Source organism: Peromyscus eremicus, chromosome 4 (genome assembly GCF_949786415.1).
Source record: "Peromyscus eremicus chromosome 4, PerEre_H2_v1, whole genome shotgun sequence".
NCBI lineage: Eukaryota > Metazoa > Chordata > Mammalia > Rodentia > Cricetidae > Peromyscus > Peromyscus eremicus.
The window spans coordinates 138,169,507-138,195,798 of NC_081419.1; the positions used below are offsets into that span (position 1 = coordinate 138,169,507).

A 26,292-nucleotide genomic window follows, 5' to 3' on the forward strand; every position below is an offset into this window, starting at 1 on the left:
AATCCCCCTGCCTCCACCTCCAGATTGCTGGGATCTACAGGCATATGCCACTAAGCCCTTTTAAGGCTTTGATTGATTTTACAACAGAGTCTCCACTGTCACCTGAGCTGGCCTGGAACTCCTGGGCTCAAGCAATCCTCTTGCCTTACTCTCCCAGATCACTGAGACTATAGGTGTTGATAGATTTATGCAGTGCTGGGAAACCAAGTCAGGGTTCTGTGCATGCTATAAAGCACTCTACTGACTGAGCTACGTCCCCGGCCCTGGTGATTCTTTTCAAACTTATTTTTTTAATGTGTATGGGTGTTTTGTCAGCATGGATGTCTGTGCACAATGTACATGCCTGATGCCCAAATGGACCAGCAGAAGGCATCAGATCCCACAGCTGGGAGCCACAGTGAGAATGCTGGGAATTGAACCAAGGTCCTCTGGGAGAGCAGCAAGTGCTCTTAACCAGTTCTTATTATTTAACCTTTACTGTGGAATAAAGTTAGGACAAGCAGGCCTTGGGGACCCACCCAGAAGAAGTGTACAAAGCTATGAGAGTGGGTCTTATATTAGGAGAAATGAACATGACAAAAATAAAAAGGATTCTTCTCTCAAGCTATGCTTATGCAGGGAAAAAGCATTTAGAGCCACTTTTTGGTGAGAAAGACAGGTTCTCTAAATAATAAAGAGGTAACAAGTGGATTTGTCCTAGACATTATCTATCTAGACCTTCCCAGCCTCTACAAAGTGAGGTTCTAGAGTCTTCTATTTGTGTCGTAGAGTATCCAAGGCTGAGCCTTCATTTTTTCTTTGTCTTTCTTATTATTATTAATTTTTTTGAGATAGGGTCTCATGTAACTCAGGCTAGCTTCAAACCCACTATGTAGCTGAGGACGACCTTGAACTTCTTCTGATCCTCCTGCCTCTACCTCCCAAACGCTGGGGTTTTACACATACACCATCACACCTGATTTTATTTGATGTTGGGAGCTGAAAGCAGAGCTTTGTGCATGATAGACAAGCACGGTACCCAGCGAGCTGCCTTCATTTCTATGAGCAAAACGTTCATTCATCAGTGTAGTTATTCAGTTTTTATTTCTATGGTGAAATCCCTGGGGTTTGGAATGTAAGTGTATATATGAAATATTCGTAAATACACATAAAATATGACAATATGAAAGGGGGCAGCTAGCCCTTTCCTGAAGTTCAGCTGATCCTTTGTAGAGTGAAAGTGGGGGGCAGAAGGAGTCCAAAGGGAACGCACCCTAAGAATCCACAGGGTCCAGGCTGAGCGGTGAGGTAGGCAAGCCTCGTGGACAGTTGCTAAATCAACAGAAAGAACGTGGAGACAACTAAGTCTGGGGCCAGGGAATGGTGGACCAGACCCCAAGGAAGGCAGATGGACAGTGGCAGCTGGGCCGCACTCTTCCCTATATATAGACATTCCAAAGAAAGCTCAGAGGAGCCGGGCCAGGCTAACGAAGGCCTCCCTCTGCCAGGCAGAGGATCAAGGCATGATACTCAGGGGAGTTCAGCTTGGACAACGCACACTGGGATCGCTTGTCTGAAGCAGGAGGAAGACAGCCCTTAGCCACCACCCGTCACTAATTCATTCCTGTTTATTTGGTGAACCAGTAAGAACCAAGGTCCCAAGTGCAGTCAAGCACATCATCTGCTCTCATTTCAGCCTCTCTTCTCACCTTGCAGCCTCACTCTGGCCAGACTTCAGTACTGCCCCAAACACCACCCTCCATGAACGGCAGGACTTTGCATTTTCTAGAAGCTCCCTGACGTCTTTCTCAGCTTTCAAATCGCTTCCTCCTGTATCCCTTCTCCCCTCCACTCCTGCTATGTGGTTCAAGGAGAGAAATTGCTTCCGAAAGTGGTCCTCTGACCTCGACACTTGAGCCATGTCACGTGTGAGCCCACACTCAATCATAATAAAAACAGAGAACCAGCGTGGTAGCTGTAATCTGGAGGTGGAGGCAGGAAGATGGGGACTAAGGATTTAATGGCAGCCTTGGATACATCTCAGAAAAAGGAGAAAAAAGGCGACGGGAGGTGTCTCTATCAGTAAAGTACTTGCCACACAAGCATCAGGACTTGAGTTTAGACTCTCATTAGCCATGTGGGACCGTAAGCCCAGCAATGGAAGGGGTGATGGGGTAGGAATTGAGACTAGCAGATCCCTGGTGCTCACTGGCCACCCAGCCTAGCTAAATGGCAACATTTGACCTCCATACACACACACACATGTACACTACACCACACACACACACACACACACACACACACACAAAACCAGACAGAGCACTCCTAACTCTGACCCCATTTACATGAGAAATATGTCAATGGAAGTGATGGGCCACTTTTTTGTTTGTTTCATTTTTTGTTGTTGTTGTTGTTTTTGTTTTTGAAGACAGGCTTTCTCTGTGTAAGTCCTAGCTGTCTTGAAACTTACTTTGTAGACTAGGCTGGCCTCAAACTCACAGAGATCCACCTGGCTCTGCCTCCCGAGTGCTGGGATTAAAGGCGTGCACCACCATTGCCCAGCGATGGCCCACTTTTTAAAACTTTAATATTTTGTGTGCACACACACACTCAAATGCCACAGTGCATATGGGACGGTCAGAGGACAAGCTGCAGAGCTGGTTCTCCCCTCCACCTGTGGATCCCTGGAATTGAACGTGGGTTGTCAGGCTTCCTGGAGGGTCCCACTGAGCCATCTCACTGGCCCACTTATTTGGGCAGTGGCGGGATTTTTTTTTTTTTTTAAATAGGGCCTCACTACCTAGTTCAGATTGCCCTCTAAATTACAATCCTCCTGCCTCAGTCTCCCAGGTGCCACAATTGGCAGCATGCTGTCTTTCTTGCCTGACTGGACAGACCAGATTTCTTTCCATGTTATGAACATCAGTTCTTTCTTTTTCCTTCATTCCTTCCTGTTTGTTTAGTTGCTGCTGTAGTTGTTTTGAGTTAGGCCTTGAAGTCAGGATCCTCCTGCCTCAGCTACTCAGGTGCTGAGATTACAGGTGTGCATGATCATGCCTGGCCGAATCTCAGCTGTGCATCCAGACTTGCGTGGCATATACTAAAAAGTTAATAACCAGCCAGTAGCAGGAGAATGAGTGGCGTCTTTTTTGTCTTCACAGTATGCCTGTATGCAAATGCAGAGTAGTTAGGCTTGGAATCACCAACACCTTAAGTCCCAGCTTCCCTACTTTCCTTCCACCAGATGGGAGTACCTCCCTTCTTTTCTCAGGTTTCACTATGTCACCCTGGCTGGCCTAGAACTCACTCTGTAGACCAGGCTGGCCTTGAATTCACAGAGACCCACCACCCACAAGTGCTGGGATTAAAAGTGTGTACCACCGTGCCTGGCTTTTTTCTAAGACTTATTTATTTTTAATTATATGTATATGTGTGTCTGTGTTTGGGTTTGTGCACATGTGTGCAGATACCCTTGGAGACCAGAAGAGGGCATTGGATCCCCTGCAGTTACTGGAGGTTATAAGCCACCAGTTGTGGGTGCTGAAAACCGATTTCTGGTCCTCTGCAAAAACAGCACACACTCTCAACCACTAAGTCATCTCTCCAGCCCCAGCCTCAATTTCTTCATATTGAAAATGAATCATTACTGTCCAGTAGCTGCCGCCTATGAGACCGACATGTGACAGTGTGTGAAATGCCTACAAGAAGACAGCATGAGTCCTAAAAACTGAGACCTTTCTGTTCAATGAAGGCCAGGTTTTCCATTCAAAAGTATCTTCCCATCGGTCCCTGGGCCCTGAAACAGGGTAGGAGATACCTTCTGAGACACCTTTTTTTTGTTTTGTTTTGTTTTTGTTTTTCGAGACAGGGTTTCTCTGTGTAGCTTTGGAGCCTGTCCTGGATCTCGCTCTGTAGACCAGGCTGGCCTCGAACTCACAAAGATCCACCTGATTCTGCCTCCAGGGTGCTGAGATTAAAGGCGTGTGCCACTACCGTCCGGCTGAGACATTTTATTTTGAATCAGGATTTCTGTATGTATCTCTGGCCGTCCTGGAACTTGCTACATAGAGCAGGCTGGCCTTGAACTCAGAGAGATCCCACTTTCTCTGCTTCCAGGGTGCTGGGATTAAAGACATGCGCCACCAGGCCACCATGCTTGGTCTTTGAGGTACCTTGTTTTATTGTCTAGCTGGCCGATTTCGACTCTGCCCTGCTAGGCCTTGCGACAGGAAGCAGCAATAGTTTTCTTGACTACTGTTACTCGGCAGTAAAAGATAAAACTGCAGTTGTCCGAGAGCTACAGAAATTACCCGACTGACCCTGCGAGCGTGGGAAAAGAAGTCAAATCCAAGAGCTCCACACTAGAATCTCTGGCAAACTGTGCGACCTTGTACAAGTAACAGCCTCTCTGCGTCTGTTTTCCTGTTTGACTACTTCCCATAGGTGAAGCCCAGACGAACGCTCACACCAGGCACTGCAGTAAGGACCTTACAAGAGCTGAAAATGTAGTCTTAGTATTAGAACTCTTGTTTCATAGGAGAAAACCTAGGCTGGGCGAGGCCGATTTCAGGCTTTTCTCACGTGAGAACCGAGCTCCCAAATGCCCCGAAATTACACTGTAAAGTTACACAGCACTGCATGGAAATTAGGGGGAAAGCTTGGGGCTGCCCCAGGAGTCAGGTAGGGCTGGGGCAAGTTCAAGAGGGTGCAAGGCCAGCCCGATCGGGGACGGTTTCCGGGGAGGCTAGCCCGGCCACCGCCTGCGTCCCTCCCGAAGGCAGCATCCCGGGATTCTAGCAGTTCCAGGGGCGGGCGGGGCGGGGCGGGGCCGGGCTGGGCGGCGACAGGAAGAGGCTAGGCGGCGCTGTGAGCACCCTGGGTCGAGAGCCCCTTAAAGCCGCGGGTCGCCGCACCGGATCCGGGGAACCCGCCCTGGACACACTCAGGACGTTGTGGGTGGAGGCGCGGCCCGGGCTGCGGGGAGGGGCAAGGTAGAGCCCGGCCTCCTGCACGTCCCGGGCTGCGGCTGCCCCTGGGCGTGGCCTCTTCAGTCCCACCCACTGACACGCCCCCGGGCCCCTCTCCGGGCGGGGGTCCCCTCCCTCTCCGGCCCTGGACCGAGCTTAGCCAGCTCCCCCCCGGGTGCCATGGCCTCGCGGCTCCTGCACCGGCTGCGACACGCCCTGGCTAGCGATGGCCCCGGGGAGGCGGCGGCAGGCCCCGAGGCCGAGCAGTTCCCTGAAAGCTCCGAGCTGGAGGACGACGACGCCGAGGGCCTGTCCTCCCGCCTCAGCGGCACCCTCAGCTTCACCAGTGCCGAGGATGACCCGGACGAGGACGACGAGGACGACGAGGCCGGCCCCGACTCGCTGCCCTCCGGAGACGGGACATCGGGAGAAGACGCAGGCGAGTGCGGGAGATCGAAGACAGGAACCTCCGGGCTTGGTTAGGCCTCCCCGCTGGCTGCGTTCCGAGAGCATCTCGGGGGCTGAGTTATCTGCCTGAAACTCTTGACACCTTAAGCGTTTCCAGACACCGTTTGGCTGTGTGACCTTGAGTCACAACCATGGGAACCACCCCATCTCAGGGTTTTTGTGGATCTTAAATGCACAGGACCAGGGAAACAAATGTATGGCGTGCTAGCTGATTTGGGTGGAGATATTTAGCATCTGCTGTAAGCCAGGCGCTGGGATAAAGCCCATCTCGCTGGCGTGAATGAGGTCATGGCATTTTGTTTACATTAACCCCAGCGCTAGCTAGCCCCTTAACATGACTGGTCATGTGCTTGTGCAGAACGAAGTCCCCCACCTGATGGACAACGGGGCAGTCAACTCCTGGCTCGGCAGCTGCAGGATTTCTGGAAGAAGTCTCGGAACACCCTAGTTCCACAGCGGCTGCTCTTTGAGGTGACCAGCGCCAATGTTGTCAAGGACCCTCCCTCCAAGTACGTGGTGAGTGAGGTCCCAAGAACCCTTAGGCTTGTGTCTAGAAGTCTGACTGAGAAAGTGTTGAACACTACAGCTTTCTGGCTATGCAGTTATAAATGGCTGTCCTCATTTTACACCCAGGGGGAACTGAGGCAGGATAAGGGGATGGATGTAGCTTGAGCAAGTCCTCAGGCAAATGACAGTGAGAAAGTGACCTTTAAGGAGCTGCCTCCTGTCACAACTGGTGTGTGCTGTCCAGTACCCCGTGGATTTTTGTCACCTGCGGCAAGACACAGACTTGAGACCCAGTGGCATGGGTCAGGATTAAGGAAATGCGCTTTGGATCCAGGTCAGCCTTGACTCACATCCCACATATTTTATCAGTGGCTTCACCTCGGGTGGGTTCTGTAACCTTGATGGCCCCAGTTTCCTCGGTTGAGAAGTAGAACAGTTCACAGGATTATAGCAGGAGGTAAATGAGACCGGGCACAAAGAACCCTTGGCATTGTCTGGCATTGTGAAATATTAAAATGGTAGCTATATAGTTTCAGATTCCCTAATCTGGAATGCTTGAAAATCTTAAGCATTTGAGTGTCAACATGATGCCACAAGTGGAAAATTCCACATCTAACTTCATGTGAAGTATGCTTGACATGTAGGCCCATTTAAAAATATTGCATAAGGACCTGAAAGGCTGAGGCAGTAAGACTGTCACAAGTTCAAAGCTAACCTGGGCTAAAGAGTGAGTGCCAAACCAGCTAAGGCTACACATCTAGACGCCCCCCCTCCCCCAACACACACACACAAAAGGGCCAAACACCAAGTGGGAATGTAGCTCATTGATACAGCACTTGCCTACCACGCTCTGGAACTGAGCTTTATCCCAAATCCTGCAAGTCATATAAAACTACCTTCAGAGCTGAGTGTGCTGGTGCATTTGGGAAGTAGAGGCAGATGTATTAGGAGCTCCAGACCAGTCCAGATACATAGCAAGACCAGCTGGGACACATAAAACCCTGTCTCAGAAACAAAAACCCAAAGTACATAAGAAATATAAATGAGTTTTAGGGGCCAGGATGTAATAATGCTCAGTTGGTAGAGTGTATACCCACCACTACATAAACTGGGTGTGGTGGCACACACCTTGGTCCTAGAGCTTGGAATGGGGAGGAGGATCGAGAGTTCAAGATCAGCCTCAGCTATATGTAAGCTCAAGGACAGTCTTCTGGAATATATGAGAGCCTGTCTCAAAACAATATTTTTTATTTACTTTGTAGATTTTGTATCTAGATTTGGGTCTCATTTCTAAGAAATCTCATTGTGTAGATGCAAATATTCCAGAATCTGAAATATTTCTGGTCCCAAGCACTTTGGACAAGGGACCCTCGGCCTGGATTCTTATTTAACTTTAGGTTGGAAATGTCAGGTATTTAGGGCCTGCAGCAACCTCCTGACAATCAGTTCTCCAGCATTCCCACCTCCAGCAGCATCAGGACTACGGAGCTGAGTACAGAGGGGTACGGAGCTGGGCCTGGAGTCCCTGTTCTCCTGCTGTGCAGGAGAGACTGGCCAGGTCCTGCTCCCTCCAAGTCTGAAACCCATCTGAGCTAGCTGGTCCTGTCCTGGCAGTGGTAGCTCCCAGCTTGTCACTTCCCTCCTCTTCACACCCTCCTCCACCTCTGACTCAGCAAGACAGGGGGGGCCTGGAGCCCTGGAGCCCTGGCTCATATTTGGGTCCCTCCACCCCTCTCTGTTGCTGTTAGTAACAAGGACCACGCCCATGGGGTGACTGTTCCACTTAGTGCAGGGATTTATAGATGGTGCAGGCTTTATATCTTGTTAAGGATCAAGTCCTTATGCACACTAAGCAGATGCTCTACCACTGAGCTATACACTCCTGGCCCCTGATGGTCCAGTCTTCAGTGGCAAACTTTCCAGAGCTCTGGAGTGGGTAAGGGGTCATGCACAGGAATGAGACACCACGGATCAGTCAGCAAAGAGCGGCTCTCAGAAAAGAATGGGGGTGACTCTGGGGACCTAGATGGAAAGGCTTAAGGAAGGGCAGGGGCCATCTCCCGTCCTGACTTGTGTCTAGAAAATGAAGCCACCTCCTCTGTGCAGTGGGCACCCATGTCTCCATATTTCTTCTCCTGGAGGTCAAGAGCACAGGTTTTAGAATCAGATCTCTGGGCCAGTCTTTGTGCCCTTCACTCCTGTTGGAACCTGCTTCCTCAGATGACAGACAAGACACCTTCCTTGCAGTGCTGTTGACAATGATGAAGTGACACTTAACTGGGGAAGTACTTGGTCCAGCACGAGGCCGCACTTAGGGCAGTCAACAGAACAACAGTCACACCGTGGGCGGAGCGGGGTCGAGGTGCTTCCGATGGAACCCAGGGCCTCATGCATGTTAGGAAGTACTCTGCCACTGAGGGGCAGCTGAGCCCCGACAACCACAATCACTGTTACCTCGTTACGAGCATCAGGTGAAATAAATAGATATAAAAAGGTCTTTGGCAAAAAAGTAAAAATAAAAAGAGGGAAGTAGGGAGTAAATATGATCAAAATATGTCATACACATATATGAAATTCTCAAAGAATAAAAATATTAAAATTTTAAAAATCAACCTGGATGCATAAAAGGCTACTGCAGAGCAGCTCTTCCTAAAGTATGTCCTTTGGAAAACAGCTTTTCTAGGGTGTGAATAACTGTAGAAAACAAGAAAAGAGTGAGGCCTGGTAGTGCAGACTTGTGTGTTCAGTACTTGGGAGATAGGGGCAAGAGGATCAGGAGTTCAAAGCCAGCCTGGGAGAAAAAAGAAAGAAAACGTTCCGTAGGCGGTGTGTCTGAGCAATGCAGAGTTGATAGGTATAGAACAGGTTTTATAAAATGCACTATGAACTTTGAAAAGAAGAAAGGCTAGGTAAACCTAAGTGGAATAAGGGGACAGTTAGCAGTTGCACTGGACACATTTGAGGGAAATGTCTGGGTTTGCTGGGTAGCCCTTTCATATGGAACACCTGCAGACGCCCCTTTAAACCCTCGGCTTGCGTCAATCCTCATCAGCCCTAACTAATCCTTACTCTGGTTCTCAGGACATCCTTGCTAGTGTTTACCAAACAGGAATGATTACATCCTTACAGCTTTTGTCTCCTTTAAAATGTTGCTGGTGGGCCAGGGAAATGGCCCAGTGGGTAAAGGTGTTTGTCTGACAATCTGATCCCTAGAACCCATGGTGGAGAGTGACCCTCCCCCCCCAAAGTTGTTCTGACCTCCATATGTTACTGTGGCATATGTGCACAAATATAACACACACACACACACACACACACACACACACACACACACACACACACACCATGCCACACCACACCAGATACAATTAAAAATAAATAAAATGTAACTTATACCACTCTTGGCTTACCTTTTGGTGGTGGTGGTGGTGGTGGTGGTGGTGTGTGTGTGTGTGTGTGTGTGTGTGTACTGAAACTAGGGCCTTGTGCATGCTTAGGCAAGTGCTTTACCCTTGAGTTATATTCTCAATCTTCTTTTTAATGTGTATTTTGAGATAGAGTCTCACTAAGTGCCCCGGGGTGGTATTGAACCCAGGCAGTCCTGAGCATTCAATCCTTCTGCCTCAGTCCTGCTTTCATAACATTGTTCATTAAAGAAAAGAACCCTCTTTTTCTAAAATAAGTTTAAAACCACCTCTATAGCACTACTTGTCAAAAAGAGAAGAAATAGAGTTGCCAGGCCAGTGATTCGGGTCTGTAACCCCATCTCCTTGGGAGACTGGGGTCATAAGTTTGGAGCTTTTGCTACATAGTGAATTTAAAGCAATCTCAGGCAATTTAGTGAGACCCTGTCTTACAGAACACACACACACACACACACACACACACACACACACACACAAAGCTAGGCATGGTGAGGCGTAACTATAGTGTGTGAAAAGAGGATTAGGAGGAGGTCATCCTCAGATACCCAGCATGTCTGAGGCAGCTCGGGCTACATGAGACCCTGTCTCCTGTAAAAGGGGGGCAGGGACTGGAGATATAGCTCAGTAGTAGTAGATGTTTACCTAACGTGGGGAAAAGCCCTGGGTTCACTCCCCAGAAACACATACATACACACACACAGTTTGAGGCTAAAGATGTGGTACAGCGTGCCTAGAAGGGCCAGGGTTCATTAAACCCTGCCCAGACACTGTTCCTTGAAGAGTGCTCTGAACTGAGATTTCTGGCTCTTTCCTAAAAATAAAGATGAATGTTGTTAGAGTAGCACCAAGTTGTGCTTTAAAAAAAAAAAAAAAAGAGTAGAAAGGATGAGCATAGCAGCACATGACTGTATCCCAGCTGTTTAGAAGGATCACTCGAGCTTAGGAGGTCAAAAGCCACCAGGCAACAAAGCAAGACCCGCAGCTCAAAAAAAAAAAAAAAAAAAGAGAGAGAGAGAAGAAAGAAAGAAAAGAGAAGAAGAAGAAAGAAAAGCCATTCCTGGTGGTTTGTGCCTGTAATCTCAGCACTCAGGGCTGAGGCAAGAAGATCACCAGGAGGAGTTCAAGGCTAGCCTGGACTCAGTGTATCCCAGAGGACTGGAGGTGTGGCTTACTTAGCATACACAAAGCCCTGGCTTCGATCCCCAGCTCCTCATACATTGGGTGTGGTGCTGTATTCCTGTAATGTCAGCACTCGACTACATAACAAGTTTGAGATCAGCCAGGAGCACACGACTCCCAAAAAACAAAACACAATCTTGCCATCAAAACAGCCCAGTACTTGTCATGACCTGATGACAAGAGCTCAGTCCTCCAAATCCATCATGGAAGGAGAGAACCGAATCCCAAAAGTTATCCTCTGACCCCCATTTGTAAGCTATGGTATCAAGCTCAGGTATGTGTGCCCAAACACAAGACACACACAACACACACCCTCTCCCCTCCCCTCCAAAAAAAAGAAACAAAAAAGAATTAAAGGGACTGGGCATGGTGACACATCCTTTAGTCCTTCCACTCAGGAGGCTGGGCCAGATTAGTGAATTAGGGGCCACCATGGAGGACCAAAAAGAAAGGAAGCCAACAGAAACAGGAACCACCCTGTTTATGATGCAGTATACTCCAGTGTGCGCCACCTAAAAACCTTGAGCACCAATACTTGGACATTCCCTACCTGAGCAAACAATGACCTTGACCTAGGAACTTTTCCCTAGAGCAGAGACAGATCTGAGGGTTCCTGCTTGGCCTGACTGAGATCACTGGAAGGAGGCTGACTTGGGGTTACCTGAGTCCTGGTTTAGTGAACTCATAAGAACGAACTCCCTAGGGGCAGGGAAAACTTTCCCAGAAGCAGTAAGCAGGTGGCAGCCCCAGACACTGAAGTTCAATTCTGTCTTTTTCTCCCCTGTGCTGCCTTGGGCCTGGGTCATTTCAGAGGAGCCTCAGGTAAGATGGGAGTGGGTTCCTGGCCACTGCTCTGCAGCGTCCTCCCTCCTAGACAGTCCGGGGGGGGGGGGGGGGGAGCTGAGGTGGAAGAGTAAAGCCAGGAGTGCGGAAGGGAGGGAAAGGACCCACAGACGGTTTACATCAGTCCTGACATCCACCTTCCCTACAGCTCTACACCCTCGCCGTGATGGGCCCAGGGCCACCAGATCGCCAGCCAGCCCAGATCTCCCGCCGCTACTCGGACTTTGAGCGGCTGCACAGAAACCTGCAGAGGCAATTCCGGGGCCCCATGGCTGCCATCTCCTTCCCCCGTAAGCGCCTGCGCCGGAACTTTACCGCAGAAACCATTGCCCGCCGGAGCCGGGCCTTTGAACAGTTTTTGAGCCACCTGCAGGCAGTGCCCGAGCTACGCCATGCTCCAGACCTGCAGGACTTCTTCGTGCTGCCCGAGCTGCGGCGGGCGCAGAGCCTCACCTGCACTGGCCTTTATCGCGAGGCTCTGGCACTCTGGGCCAACGCCTGGCAACTGCAGACCCAGTTGGGCACCCCTTCTGGCCCAGACCGCCCCCTGGTGACTCTGGCTGGGTTGGCTGTGTGCCATCAGGAGCTGGAGGATCCTGGGGAAGCGCGAGCATGTAGTGAGAAGGCTCTGCAGCTGCTGGGGGACAAGAGACCTCATCCTTTCCTGGCACCCTTTCTAGAGGCCCATGTCCGGCTCTCCTGGCGCCTGGGCCTAGACAAACGGCAGACGGAGGCCCAGCTTCAGTCCCTACAGGAGGCAGGCCTTACCCCTATCCCACCCCCCAGCCTCAAGGAGCTGCTCATCAAAGAGGTGCTGGACTAATTTACCTGTCTTAAGGCCACTTCTGGGACAGGGGCTGCCCAGGTCAGGGGGTTGGGGGCCGTAGAGGACACAGTGAGCAACCGGGGGCTGAAAGGGGTTATGGGAGCCCCTAAAGCAGTTCCAAAAAGAGTCTGCAGCAGACTGAGAGGAATTCGTTTTGTGGGGCTGGACTCCAAACATGCTTTGGCTGGGGTTACCCTAGGATGATACAAGGATTCGGAAGTTTTGGCATTGGCTCTTCAGCCTACCACGAGGTCAGGATCAATGTTTCCTTTTCCATGGGCCTCTACACCCATAAAACAGCTTGGCTGAAGGGTGGGGACTGCTGGAGTCCTGGAGTTTAGAGACAGGAGGGGGCTGTAGCTCTGCCCAGGGGAATTAAGGATCAGCTACTCCAGTGTTAGCAATCTCTTTATTGGATGTGAGAGGCAGGAAGCCCAGCTCTCAGCTGTGACTCCTGCCCTGGAAATGGCAGTAGCAAGAGTTCTTTAAGGCCCAGACCAAGCCAGTTATGTCTGACTACAGCTTACTCGCTGACACCCGCGGTTTCAATCGGATCACGCCCTCCTGGGCACAGGTCACAGCAAGGACCCCATCCCGACGCCACAGCCGCCCATACACTAGCCCTCGAGAGCCACCTGTGGGCAAGGAGAAGGGTGAGGATGGCCTCTGCTTCAGCACAAGCCTGCTTTGCCCGCGGAGGGGTTTGACACAGGGCAGAGCTGCCCCACACGGGGGTACTAGATGGTCTAAAAGCACTTTCCTATGTGTGCTCACTTCCTCAAAAGACCAGAGAAAGGCACTGACAACAGTCTCCACAGGCTTGGCCAAGCAGATGCCGCTTCTCAGGCCACCGGTCAGAAATCCCATTCTTTCCTTTTGTAATAAGCCAAGCAAGTCCTCCCAGCTGGTCATCCACCACCAAGGGGAGGGAGGGAGTGCTGAGAGAGGACCTGAGACCATGAGGTATGGCCTCCCATTCCTTTCCATCTAGAGGTTCTTAACCTTGGTGGCTCTGGCCCGAGATAGTTATTCTTAAGAAGCTAACTTCGGCTTTCTTTACACGCAGCAGAGCCCACTCAGCTCTAACTGTAGCCAGAGAGCCTGGGCTTTGTTTCTTGTACTGTTTTGCAGACAATGACACTAAAGTACAAAGAGGCTCAGGCTTGGCCCCAAGGATCAGGCCAAAGCTGATTGAGTGTCCTAACTTCAAGGTCTGAATCTTGTCCTGTGATGCTGGTGGTATCTGAGTAACCCTTTCCTGACTGTAAGGGGTTGCTTAAGTTTTGTCCGTTTTATAAAGCAAAGCTTTTCTTCCTTTGAAGTGTACTTCATTATAAAAGAGCCAGGGCTCTAACATAGACATCAATGAGTCTGGGTTTCTCTTGGCTCGCTACAGGAGCATCTTTAGAGACCACTGAGTGCCCTCCCAGATCCTGCCAACTCATGGAATCACTCAGGGAGCTCCTTAAAACACAGTTTACAGCCAGGCATGGTGGCACACACTTTAATCCCAGCACTCGGGAGGCAGAGGCATTCAGATCTCTATGAGTTCAAGGCCAGCCTGATCTACAGAGCAAGGTCCAGGGCAGCCAGAGCTACACAGAGAAATCCTGTCTTGAAAAACCAAAACCAACCAAACAAAAAGGGCAGTTTCCTGGACCTGATCCAGGACCTGCTGGGGCAGAATGCAATCTGTTTAGAAAAAGCTCCCTCAAGTGGCAGCCTGATGATTTACTAGATTTAGATAGTGCTGTCAAATATAACCCTATTTATTCAGATGAAAAAAGTGAGAAGCAGGGCATGGTGGCTCCTGCACTTGGGAGGTAGAGGCAGGAGGATCAGTAGTTCCAAGCCAGACTCCACTCCATATAGAGTTCAAGACAACAGGGGTTACATGAGACCCTAGTTGGTTTAAAAAAAAAAAAAAAAAAAAAGAGCTGGGGTGCAGGAGCACACAAATATTCACAGAGCAGAGATATGGATCTCAGGCAAGTCAGAGCTCCATAGTGAGACCTTGCCCCTCCCTGCCAAAAAAAAGAAACAAAAAAGAAAAGGCTTCAGAAAGGACACAGGATTTTCCCAAGTTCGTACACGGAAACTAAAGTGGTCTGGGCACATGCACTGGGTCTCTGAGATAAACTCAATCATTCCTGGCATGTTTGGATACTTTGGAGGGGCAGCAGTGCAAGGGCCCTGTGCAGCATCCCCAGAAAGCAGGAAGAGGCAGCAACAGCTACAAATAAAGCAAGTTCCCTACCATCCCAAGGACACTGGCCCCCAGGCCCACACTCACCAGCCCAGGGGCTCTCGCACTCATAGAGCATCCAGTGGTCAGCTCGGAACGGGGCATGGAACCACATGGAGTGGTCCAGCGAGACCATGAACTTCACTTTGTACTTGGACTGGTGGGGCAGCAGTGCTGTGCCCAGGAAGGCGTAGTCAGAGATATAAGCAGCCACACAGCAGTGCATCTTGATGTCGCCCTCCCCTGCAACAGGTCCCAACCCCATCAGTCCTGGGCTCCTGGCTGCAGCTCAGGATCTGCAGGGAGGTGGGGAGAAAAGGACTACCACACACAAAGTAGTCACTGTGCAAGGACACCTGGCCCATGGTTGGGGTGTGTGTGTGTGTGTGTGTGTAAGGATAAAGGAGGTGGGGACTAGGGAGGCCAGGGGTAAGACAAATGCAAATCCATTCTTCCCAAGTCTCTCATCCCCAACCACTCTGCAGTCCTGGAACAGGCACCTTCCAGTTTACACAAAGACATCTATGGTTAGCCGCTGACCTAGATAAGAACCTCAGCAAGGTACCTTGCTTCCCCCAGGAAAGGGCCAACAATGGGATTACAGTCACCTCATTATTCTCATGTTAAAGGGTAAGGGCTCTGGTGAGACAGAGCCAAATTCTGCAGAACTCAGATTAGGAAATGGGCCCAAAGAGAGAGTGGGATACTCTAGCAACAAGGGCAAATAGACACTTGGAGTGTTTTTCTCCAACTCATGGGTCCTCTTACCAATATAGCCCCGGGCTCGCACCCAGAACATCTGTTTGGGCTCCCGTGTCTGCAGCTGGCTCAGGGTGGGTGGGTTCACTAGCTTGATCTCAATAGGTACCTCCTGGGCAGCAATTCGGTTCAGCCCCACTCGGTATTTCTCGTGGAGGTTAGGGTCCCTGAAAGTAAAGACAGGGACAAGGAGGCCCAAGGAGAGGGAGCTTCTCTGTGCTGCCTCTTCTGGTCCCCACCATTTGTCCACAGGGGCTGCTGTCCTGCAAAGCTTCTTCATGGAGCTGGCAAAGCAATATAGTGTTTGAACCCCTTCCTCATCACTTCAGCCAGGCAGCCTTGTGCAAGTTAGTTATCTCTCTGAACCTATTCCCATCTGAAACACGAGAAAGATGATGTGACTGTCTTAAGACCTCGGCACCAACCTAAGCATTGCACACGAACATAACCCACTCCTTGCCAGGATGTCACATGACAAGTGTGGTTACTCCAATTGATAAGAGACATGATCACAGGAAACCCAGGTAGCTTGCTCAGAGAATGAAGGATCTGATGTCAGGCAGTCTGCACCCACACACAGTTCATACATCAACCACTCATTACTGCGAACGTTGAAGAAAAGTCTCCCATGTGTCTGCATTCTCTATCCTGAGCAGTCAGGAGCCTGTGTGCTGGGGTGACACTATTTCCATGGACCCCTCAGTGCTCTTGGTAGGCTCTGCTCTTCCCACCCCATCTGGTGGACTGTTCATCTGCATTGTCCACCATGGCAGCCACTAGTCACATGAGACTGAGAACTTGAAATGTGACTACTGTAACTAAAGAACAACATTGATGAGGGATGTGGGATGGGGATGCAGCTCCATGACAGAGAGCTAGCATGCACAAAGCCCCGGGGATTCGATCCATAGCACCGCACACAAAAAGAACTGTTCATTCTAGCTAATTAATTTAATATAGCCTATAGGGTTAGTAGCTACCTTATTGATGAGCACAGTCCTAAATTCAGGCTCCTTTAACAAGAATACATTATTTTTATTTCTGTGCATACCAAGCCCTGTGTTTTATTCTTGGCTGTTAGTGGTATAATACTCACATAGCACCTGCTAAGTGCCTATATACCTCTTACCTCATTTAATCCTCACAGCAGCCTTATGAGGTGAGAGTTATGATTAGCTCCATTTATAACCAAAGGTATGGACTCAGAGTGGGCAAGCATTTGCCCAAGCTCATACAGATATTAAAGACCGAGTCTAGACTTGAATCCTGGCTGTTCAGGCTCTTGAACCCACACCCATCCACATGCCCTGCTGCTACCCCAGTGTCCAGCACATGCTACAGGACCTCTTGCCCATTGGCACAGCTGGAGAAATGGCTGCTCCCATACTTTAGATGAAGAATTCAGGGCCTTGAGAGGCTGCTGGATGGGGAAGTCCCATAGCAGGTAGGCACTAACAGAGGCCACAACCCTGGCCAGAAGCCATGTGTCTGTGTCTGTATCCAGAGCTCTTGCCCCATAGTCCAGCATTTGTCAAACTTTATTTGTTGTGATCTCAGTGAGAAATATATCTTACCAAGGTAGAGTCAAAATATTTAGAAGACACTAAAGTGAAGATACTGACCAGTAGGCCATACTCTGCAACAGGGTCCCAGAGGAGGACACTCACCCTGCCATATATGAACTCCAAAGCTGCTGCATCATAGGCCTGAAGTAGGAGGGATCAGTCAGAGGACTGGAGGCTATTTATTTACCCAGTGGCTGCAAAAATGTTTATTGTTGGATTCAAGTACAAGAATTGAACCCAGGGTCAATTTTTTAAAATATTTTTATTTATTATGGATGAGTAGGGCCAGTATGCACATGTTCTACAGCATGTACGCAAAGATGATACAAGGAATCAGTTTCCTACTTACACCTTTCTATGGGTCCCAGGGATTGAACTCAGATCATCAGCAAGTACCTTTACCTGCTGAGCCATCTCTTCGGCCCCAAGCCAATATCTTCATAACAGTAAAGCTATCCCAGGCCTGTGCTGGCTGCGGGATGAGTGTAAGCTTTGCCTTTTACATTAGGACCCAGCACACACATGCACGTATGCTAATACAAACAAGAAACACAACTGAAATTAAAATTGCACAGTGGACTCCAATATCTCCTTTTCTGCTTATATATACTGTATATAAAATACATATATTTCTATATACATATATGTGCATGCAGCATTGGTGTTGAACCTAAAGCCTTGGGCATGTTAAGCACATGCTCTATCACAGAGTATAACCCCCAGCCCCCCATGGACATAAAATTTTTAAATAATTTGTTTTTACTTTATGTGTATCAGCATTTATCTGCATGTATTACATGTACCACACTCATGTTTAGTGCGCATGGAGGGTAGAAGGGGATGGCAAAGCCTTCGGAACTGGAATTAGAGGTGGCTATGAGCCACCCTGTGGGTGCTGGGTACCAAACTTAGGCCCTCTGCAAAAGCAGCATGTGCTCTTAATGGCTGAGCCATCTCTTCAGCCCACCCCCACTGTTTTGAGATAGGGTCTCACTATGTAGCCCTTGCTAACCTAGGAATCACAAAGATCCACCTGTCTCTGTCTCCCAAGTGCTGGAATCTAGTTTATATTTTTAGTAGATAGTCAGGATCCACTTAGGGGCTCCATGGCCCACTAATGAGTAGGAGCCAGAGTCTGAAAACACTGCTGGGTAGTGGTGGCACACGCCTTTAGACCCAGGACTTGGGAGGCAGAGGCCAGCCTGGTCTACAGAGAGTTCCAGGACAGGCAGGTTTACACAGAGAAAACAGTCTCAAAAGAAAGAGAGAGAGAAGAGAGACAGAGACAGAGAGAGAGAGAACACTGCCCTGGGACTATATGGGAAGAGAAAGGGAACAAGAGAGGTAATAAGCGGAAATAATAATAAAAATACATTATATACATCCCTGAAACTGTCCAAATGAAACCCATTACTTCATACAATATACACTAATTAAAAATAAAAGAAACGCTGGGCGGTGGTGGCGCCCGCCTTTAATCCCAGCACTCGGGAGGCAGAGCCAGGCGGATCTCTGTGAGTTCGAGGCCAGCCTGGGCTACCAAGTGAGTTCCAGGAAAGGCGCAAAGCTACACAGAGAAACCCTGTCTCGAAAAACCAAAAAAAAAATAAATAAATAAATAAAAAAAATAAAAATAAAAGAAATGGGGGTCCAGTGAGATGGCATACAGACCTGATGACCTGAGCTCCATCCCCAGAACCCGTATAAAGGTGGAAGGAGAGAACCAACTCCAGAGTCATCCTGAGTGCCCCATATTCTGTAGCATGCACATACACAAACACACCATACACACTACACACATGGTAATAATTGTTAGGAAGAAACAGACAATAGTATGGAAATATCAGAATGCATTAAAATCTAGCCATCTAAGTATTGTTTTCTTTTTATTGAAAGACAGGCTTTCACTACATAGGGCTAGCTGGCTGGCCAGGAACTCCCCGTGTAGACTAGGCTAGCTTTGAATTCTCATAGATCTGCCTGTCTTTGAAGGCATGTGGATCATACCCAGAGCCTAAATGTGATTTTTACTATAGGTCAAAGTAGTAAATGTTATAAGCTCTGCGGTATAGCTGTGTGGTAGAACACTTACCTGGCACACATGAGGCCCCTAGGTCTGAGCCCTAAAACCATAAAAACTAAAGAATAAAACAAGCTTGAAAATTAAAAAACAACAACAAAAAGCCACCTCCCTGGAGTCCTCAGGTCTCACCTTAAATACTGGTCAATGAGGGCCTCATGGTCCAGCAGCTCTTCGGGTGGGGGCACAGCGGGCATGGAAAACTGGTGCTGCATGGGGCTGGGCTGCAGCTTCTGGAAGGAGGCCTGGCAGATAAAGATGGCCTTGCCATGCTGCACAGCCTTCACGGAGCGCACTGAGAAACTTGCTCCTGTTCGTGTCCGCTCCACATGGTACAGCACTGGCACCTTTGGGTCTCCTGCAGTGGACAGAAGGGACAAGGTGACCCTGAGTAAGTCCATAGGCCCTGTCTGTCATCATCAATTGGTAAGCAGACAACTCTGTTCTACTCATCCTCATTTTTGTTGCTGTTCTTTGGAGACAAGGTTTCACCCTATAGCCTAGGCTGGCCTAGGACTCAGGGCAATCCTCTTGCCTCCACCTCTCAAGTGCTGGAATTACAGGTGGAATTACCATCACGCCCCTCTTGTTTTTCTTTTTAAAGACAGACTTCTCAATATGTTGCTATCACTTGCTTTTGGCAGAGACCCAGACAGGCATGGGAGTATGGCATCTCCACAATAGAAAACAGATGTGCTAGGTGTGCCCTGATGGAGGCTGTGAGCCTGGGGATGCTGCAGGAGAACCAATTGGAAGGGGACGGTCCACAATTGTGTGATTGGTTAAGACACACAATTGCTTTCTCCACTTAGTACAAAGTCTGAAACAGGCAGAACATTAGAAGAGCTGTCAGTCAGTAGCCAAGTCCTTGCTGTTTGGGGCTGCCGAGGGCCTCCATGCATGCTAGGCAAGTGCTTCGCCACCGAAGGACACCTCCATCCCCAAGGAAAGTAACTGAGATGACCGTTCGCTTCTTGTTTCTATGGTTTTAGCCTTTCTCTGTTTATAAATACCAACCTCCTCTGCTTGGCTCATTGAAACACTTATTCTAATATCTCCTTCTTTTCCTTTTGATTTGATTTTGAGTCAGAATGTCACTGTGTAGCCGTGGCTAGCCTGGAACTCACTCTGCAGAGGATACGCTAGGATTAAAGGCGTATGCCACCATGCTGGGCCCACACTTATTCTATTTTTTAAATTAAGTGTTCCCTGATTTTAGAATCAAAACTAAAGCCAATTATTATACTTATGGATCAGTCTGTAATGCCAACTTGCAAGAGGCTGAGGCAGAAGGATCGGAATTCCAAGAGACTAGATAATCTAGCTTAAAGACAAACAAAACCCAGTCATTCACTAGGCTGGAAGAATCACAGTATGGCCAATGTTGGGCTGAGACATGCCTCAGTTGGTATAGTACTTGCCTAACATGAAGGAAACCTTGGGTTCTAACCAATACCAAGTAAACAAGGTGTGGTGATGTGTGCCTGTAATCCCAGCACCCAGGAGGTGCAGGCAGGAGAATCAGAACTTCAGGGTCACCCATGACTACACAGCAGGTCTGAAGCCAGCCAGGGACACATGAGGCTGTCTTGAAATGAAGCACAAATCCCTCTCAACTAGCATATAGGGAAGGACTGGGCCAGGCCCAGTAACCACTCAAACACTTTATAGCACTGGAAAGCAAAAGGAAGGCTGGGAAGGGAAAGCTCTCCATCACCTCCATATCTGTGAAGTGTCCTGGGTGGGTCCTACTGATGTTCCCTAATACCAAGGATGGAACCCAAGATTTGTCACATGCCTGGGAAGAGCTTTACCAATGGGCCACACCCTCAACTCCCAATTTTTCTTTTCTTTTTTTAAAAATTAATTTATTATTAATGATTTATTTATTTTTATTTTATGTGCATTGCCTACATGTATGTCTGTTGAGGGTGTCAGATCCCCTGGAACTGGAGTTATAAACAATTGTGAGCTGCCATGTGGGTGCTGGGAATTGAACCCAGGTCCTCTGGAAGAGCAGTCAGTGCTCTTAATCGATGAGCTATCTCTCCAGCCCCTTGTTTTCCTTCTTTGAGACAGGGTCTTGTAAAACTCATTATGTAAAACAACCTTGAACTTCTGATCTCTGTGCCTAGACTTCTTGGAATTCTGGGATTATAAGAACACACCAGTGAGAGGGACCAAGCAGACGCCATGACAGGCTGCTCAGCCTTCTGTCCGAGAGCAGGCCTCAATTTCAGTTTCCTGAGAATGAGCAAGCAGTTTCTGAGGAAGAGCCGAGAACAAAGGACAATCAATCTCCAACACCCTGACAGACAGCAAGGATGAGGAGGCCTGGTACTGGCCTGAACCCCAATGATCACACTGAGCTCAAGGTGATAACCAAATAAGGACAAAGCCTGGGACTTGTCTAGGCCTGCCCAAAAATGGAAAAGGTGTATCCTTAACCAGCCCCTGACTAGCCCTAGCCAATCAGAATATACTAATATGATTGCCACTTGCTTAAACCAATCGTATCTGAAATGACCTAACTGCCCTAGGAACTCCCCTTAGCTGTGCTTAAAAGAAGCCTGGGAGCCTCTGTGGGTTGTCAACATTTTGCCTTTGTGTAAGAGGGACTGCCCCAGCATACTGGTAATAAACACTCTCGTTGATTGCATACGTGAGTGGTGGTCTTTAGTGAGACTTCTCCAGGACCCTAACAACTACCACACCCAGTTTATTTGGCATTGGAGATTAAGGCCAGGGTTTCAGCATATCAGGCAAGCACTCTACCAACTGAGCTATAGAGGACAACTGCAAGAGTCAGTTCTGCCCTTCTCCCATGTGGGTCTGAGGATTTAACGCAAGTCCTCAGGTTTGGTCACCCAATATTTTCTTTTTTTGTTTGTTTGTTTGTTTTTAAGACAAGATTTCTGTGTAGCCTTGGCTATCTTGGAACTGACTCTGTAACCAGGCTAGCCTGAACTCACAGAGATCCACCTACCTGTGCCTCCTGAGTGCTGGGACTAAAGGCATGCGCCACCACCAGCTGGTTAGGCTATATGAAATACAGTGATTCCCTAAAACTAGGGAAAGAGTATAAAGTAAGTGTTGTTTATGGGGGGGGGGTGTATTTTTAAATTGATTATTATTGTTTTTTCCTAGTGGTCCTGGGATGAACATAGGGCCTCCACTCTGCAAGCTGCTACTGTGGGATGTCTTTCTGTATGCTGTGAATATGTGTTGCTCCCCTTGGCTAATTTTGGCCTATGGCAAGGCAGCTTTAGAGGCAAATGGGAAATCCAAGCAGAGATACGGTGAAATGAAGGGCAGAGTCAGGGGAGACTCAAGCCAGCAGCTCAAGGAGCTACAAGATGCCAGCAGACCTGTAACACTTCGGCCATGTGGCATAGATTTATAGAAATTGGTTAATTTAAGATGAAAGAGCTAGCTAGCAAGAAGCCTGCCATAGTCCATACAGTTGGTAATTAATATAAGCCTCTGAGTGATTATTTTATAAGTGGCTGCGGATCTCAGGGCCGGGTGGGACACAGGAAAACTTCCAGCTACAAGCTGCCCTGCAACTGTTGATCTATATCACCAGCCCAGACCAAGAGTCTGCAATGAGAACTGCCCTATGTCTGAGCCCAGAGCTTTCAGAGTTTAAAAGATCCTACTGAAATATCTCTGGTCCTGTCTCTCCTCAATCTCAGCAGAAGAAGGTGATCTCCATGACCCTAGTAATTATTATAAAGCTGAAACTGAATTTCCAACCCAAACTGCCCACCTCCTAGCCCAATAGCAGTTGATGGTACTCTGAAGATTTAGCAGTTTTGACCCTAGAAGAGTATACAGACTGAAGAAGAGAGCCATTAGTCCCACACACTCAGGCGTCAAAGGCAGGCAGATCTTTGTGAGTTCAAGGGCAGCCTGGTCTAAATGGTGAGTTTCAGGCTAGCCAGGCTACACAGTGACACCCTGTCTCAAAACAATAACAAAAAAGTGAAAAGGGAGATGGTAAGATGGCTTATCAGTTAAGAGCACTTTTTGTTCTTGCAGAAGACCCGTGTTTGGTTCCTACCACCTACATGGTGGCTCACAATCCCCTGCAACTGCTAATTCTAGGGTATCCAATGTCCTCTTCTGGCCTCCTCAGACAATAGGAAAGCAACGTGGTGCATATAAATTCATTTAGGCATATACATATACACATACATTTAAAAAAATAAGCAAATACCTATTTTTGAAAATAAAAGAGGACAAATGCCTTTAATCCCAGCTCTTGGTAGGCAGAGACAAGCAGATCTCTGTGAGTCCCGGGTCAGTTAGGCATACACAGTGAGACTCTATCTCAAAAAACAAAACAAGCAGCCGGGCGGTGGTGGCGCACGCCTTTAATCCCAGCACTCGGGAGGCAGAGGCAGGCGGATCTCTGTGAGTTCGAGGCCAGCCTGGACTACCAAGTGAGTTCCAGGAAAGGCGCAAAGCTACACAGAGAAACCCTGTCTCGAAAAACCAAAAAAAAAAAAAAAAAAAGCAAAAAGAATGAATGAAGAACATTGCCAGGCCTGGTGTCATGAAGGCTGGAGCCAGCCAGGGCCACACAAAATAAGACCCTATCTCAACAGAAAATAAAAAAACAGAAAAGCTACAAGGAAAGGCCCACCAAGAGTGGATAAGCATTAGTCTGTGGCATTAAGAACCAGAGAACAGGGCTGGAGAGATGGCTCAGAGGTTAAGAGCACTGTTTGTTCTTCCAAAGGTCCTGAGTTCAATTGCCAGCAACCACATGGTGGCTCACAACCATCTGTAATGAGATCTGGCACCCTCTTCTGGCCTGCAGGGATACATGCAGACAGAACACTGTATACATAAGAACACTGTATACATAATAAATAAATAAATCTTTAAAAAAAAAAAAAAAAAAAGAACCAGAGAACAAGTACTTAGTGGGTCTCAGGGAGTGTGCTAAGGATCTAGGTTGCTTCCAGAGCCTTTCTCGGCCTCCCAAGACCAGAGACCTGAACCAACATGATGGGCTGCCTCCCTGCTTTTTTTGGTAGTTGGGATGGAACACAAGTCCCCTTCATGTGCTAGCCAAGTGCTCTACTACTAAGCTACATCCTCAGCCCCCTAGGGACCTTTCAGGGAATCTCCTCTCCCTTCTCCATTCTCTTCTCTGATTCTCCTATTTCTTCTCCTTTCTCTTGAGTCAGCTTTCAAAGCCATGAAGAAGTGACTGCTGGGCCATCAAGGATAGCTACAAGCAAGGAACCAGGGTAGGGGGTTTACCTGCTCAAACCAGGAAGAAGTAACTGCTGGGCCATCAGGGGTGGCTACAAGCAAGGAACCAGGGTAGGGGGTTTACCTGCCCGAACCAGGAAGAAGTGACTGCTGGGCCATCAAGGGTGGCTACAGGCAAGGAACCAGGGTAGGGGGTTTACCTGCCCGAACAAAGTAGCAGTGCAGGGAGTGCACATGGACGTCTTCACTCACAGACTTGGCTGCAGCCACCAGGGCTTGGCCCACAATTTGACCCCCAAAGAGCCGCTGGGAGGTGGGTACCCAGTGATGTCTTCCTCTGTGGGGAGAGGAAAGTGGAAAAGACTTGAGGAGGAGTGCTCCATAAGCCTCAGTGAAGGATCTCTCACGGAGAGCCTGAGGAAAGCCAAGGACTCTGCTCTCAAACACTCTTAGGTCACAGCATAAAACTTCAGTTTTTATGTCTACCCAAGCCTTCTGTGGACTTCGTTCGGTCAAGCATAACAAACTAGATCCCTCGATTTATAGCAGGAGTACAGAGAGCAAGTTCACACAACTCAACCATTACCAGTCCTGGGCAGTTTCAAGTCCATAGTTTCTTCCCTTCCCCAAACCAAGGGAAGGCGGAGGCCAGAAGTCGCTTGAGGCCTTGAATGGACATGAGGTACCCAAAAGCAGGTCTGGAGCTGGATTGTATGGATGAAGTCTTGTCACCGGCACTCCTTAACTGACAAGGCATTTCTTCCCAAGAACTGGCTTCAGTGCTAAAAAGGCCCTGAGACATCCCATCTACCTCATTAAAAGACAAAAAACAAAACAAAAAAACAAAACAAAAAAACTGTCCAAGGGTCTGAGGTTGTGAAATTTAACACAGATGAACAAATTGGCCTGGCTTTCTAGGTGAAAGGGCTTGCTCAGTGCTGGAGCCTGAACCCTGAGTCCTACAACCCAGCCCTGAAGATACCATTTTTCATTATAATACATTTTGAAAACCACTCCTGGCCCAGGAAGCTATAATTACCTAGATGGAAGAAAGAAAGATCAAAGTTAAGATAGCTTCTGATAAAATCAGAGAGCTGTGGAGACCAAAATTGTCATTAAACAGGCATGATGGTGCATTCCTTTGATTCTAGCACTTGGGAGGCAGAGGCATGCTGATCTCTGTGAGTTCAAGGTCAGCCTGGTCTACAAAGAGTTCCATGACAGCCAAGGAGAACTATATAGAGGACCCTGTCTCAAAAAAACTGTCACTAACCAGCCAGGTCCTGCTAGCATTCAGGAGGCAAAGGCAGGTGGATCCCTGTGGGTTCCAAGCCAACCTGGTTTATGTAGTGAATTCCAGGACAGCCAGGATCATAGAGTGGCACCCTGTCTCAAAACAAAACAAAACAAAAAAACTGTTATAAACCCGTACTGCAATCACCAACTTCCAGTGATGCCGGGGAGAAAACATACTCCAGGATAAGTAATGACTTAGCAGACCCCAGTTAATGGTGCAGGGACAGGATGCAGGAAAAAAGGCAGTGAGTTAATTAGAGTTGTGCATTGGTTTTAAAAACCGATCCGCTGAGTACCCTAAGGCAAATCACTACCCTCGATGGATTGATTCCACCAAGCTAAGCTGCCCTGTAGCAGGGTAACCCAGTGACCCTGCCTCCTGGTACAGCAAGGGCGGGTGTCAGGGACACCCCTTCTCCTAACTGCCGCAGAGCTTGAAGCCTGAACAGAACTCTTAACCCCAGAAATGGGGGGTCACCGAGAAGTGGCGGTGATCGCAACTCTCTATACTGAAACAGGGGTGCGGGCCTGGTTCAGGGTGCAGCCGGCTACCTGAAGAGATCCTCATCCAGCGGCTCGAGGTTGAGCACGCTGGTGACCAGCACACTACGGAGGTCTCCGGAAAGGTCGTCGCGGTCGGCGTCGCCCTCCGCATCCCCCGGGGCTTCTGGCGCTGACATCCTGAGCTCTCACTGTCGGCGCGGAAGACACTACACTTGTCCAGGTACGCGGAAACTTATATAGGCGCACAGCGCTTCCGGCAGGTCGCCCCAGCGGCCGGAAATCCCGAAGGCGTCGCTGAGTAAGATGCAGATTGTGATTGGTCGATGTGCCTGTCAATTGCAGAGTGGGCGGGTCTATCTCTACCTTACGATTGGAGAATATTTGTGCCACTTTGGGAGTTCCACCTGTGATTGGGTAAATCAG

The 26,292-nt window shown here is 48.7% G+C and overlaps 2 protein-coding genes across 4 annotated transcripts; one reads left to right on the top strand and one right to left on the bottom strand.

Annotated features, from left to right (window-relative positions):
- Window positions 1-5,059: 5,059 nt before the first annotated feature.
- Snx21 (sorting nexin family member 21) lies at window positions 5,060-12,926 on the top strand. Of its 3 annotated transcripts, none has more exons than XM_059261900.1 (3): window positions 5,060-5,385; window positions 5,773-5,930; window positions 11,517-12,926. In XM_059261900.1, the coding sequence occupies exons 1-3, from the start codon at window positions 5,127-5,129 to the stop codon at window positions 12,189-12,191; spliced, it is 1,092 nt and encodes a 363-aa protein (XP_059117883.1). In that variant the 5' UTR covers window positions 5,060-5,126; the 3' UTR covers window positions 12,192-12,926. The 3 variants fall into 3 exon arrangements, with proteins under 3 accessions (XP_059117883.1, XP_059117885.1, XP_059117884.1); XM_059261902.1 differs by having other exon boundaries at window positions 5,773-5,923; window positions 11,517-11,641; XM_059261901.1 differs by lacking the exon at window positions 5,060-5,385 and having other exon boundaries at window positions 5,809-5,923.
- Acot8 (acyl-CoA thioesterase 8) lies at window positions 12,585-26,149 on the bottom strand. The gene is made up of 6 exons (XM_059261903.1): window positions 25,918-26,149; window positions 24,270-24,406; window positions 18,976-19,201; window positions 15,208-15,365; window positions 14,488-14,682; window positions 12,585-12,829 (listed from the first exon to the last, which is right to left on the bottom strand). The coding sequence occupies exons 1-6, from the start codon at window positions 26,043-26,045 to the stop codon at window positions 12,711-12,713; spliced, it is 963 nt and encodes a 320-aa protein (XP_059117886.1). The 5' UTR covers window positions 26,046-26,149; the 3' UTR covers window positions 12,585-12,710.
- Between the last annotated feature and the right edge of the window lie 143 nt (window positions 26,150-26,292).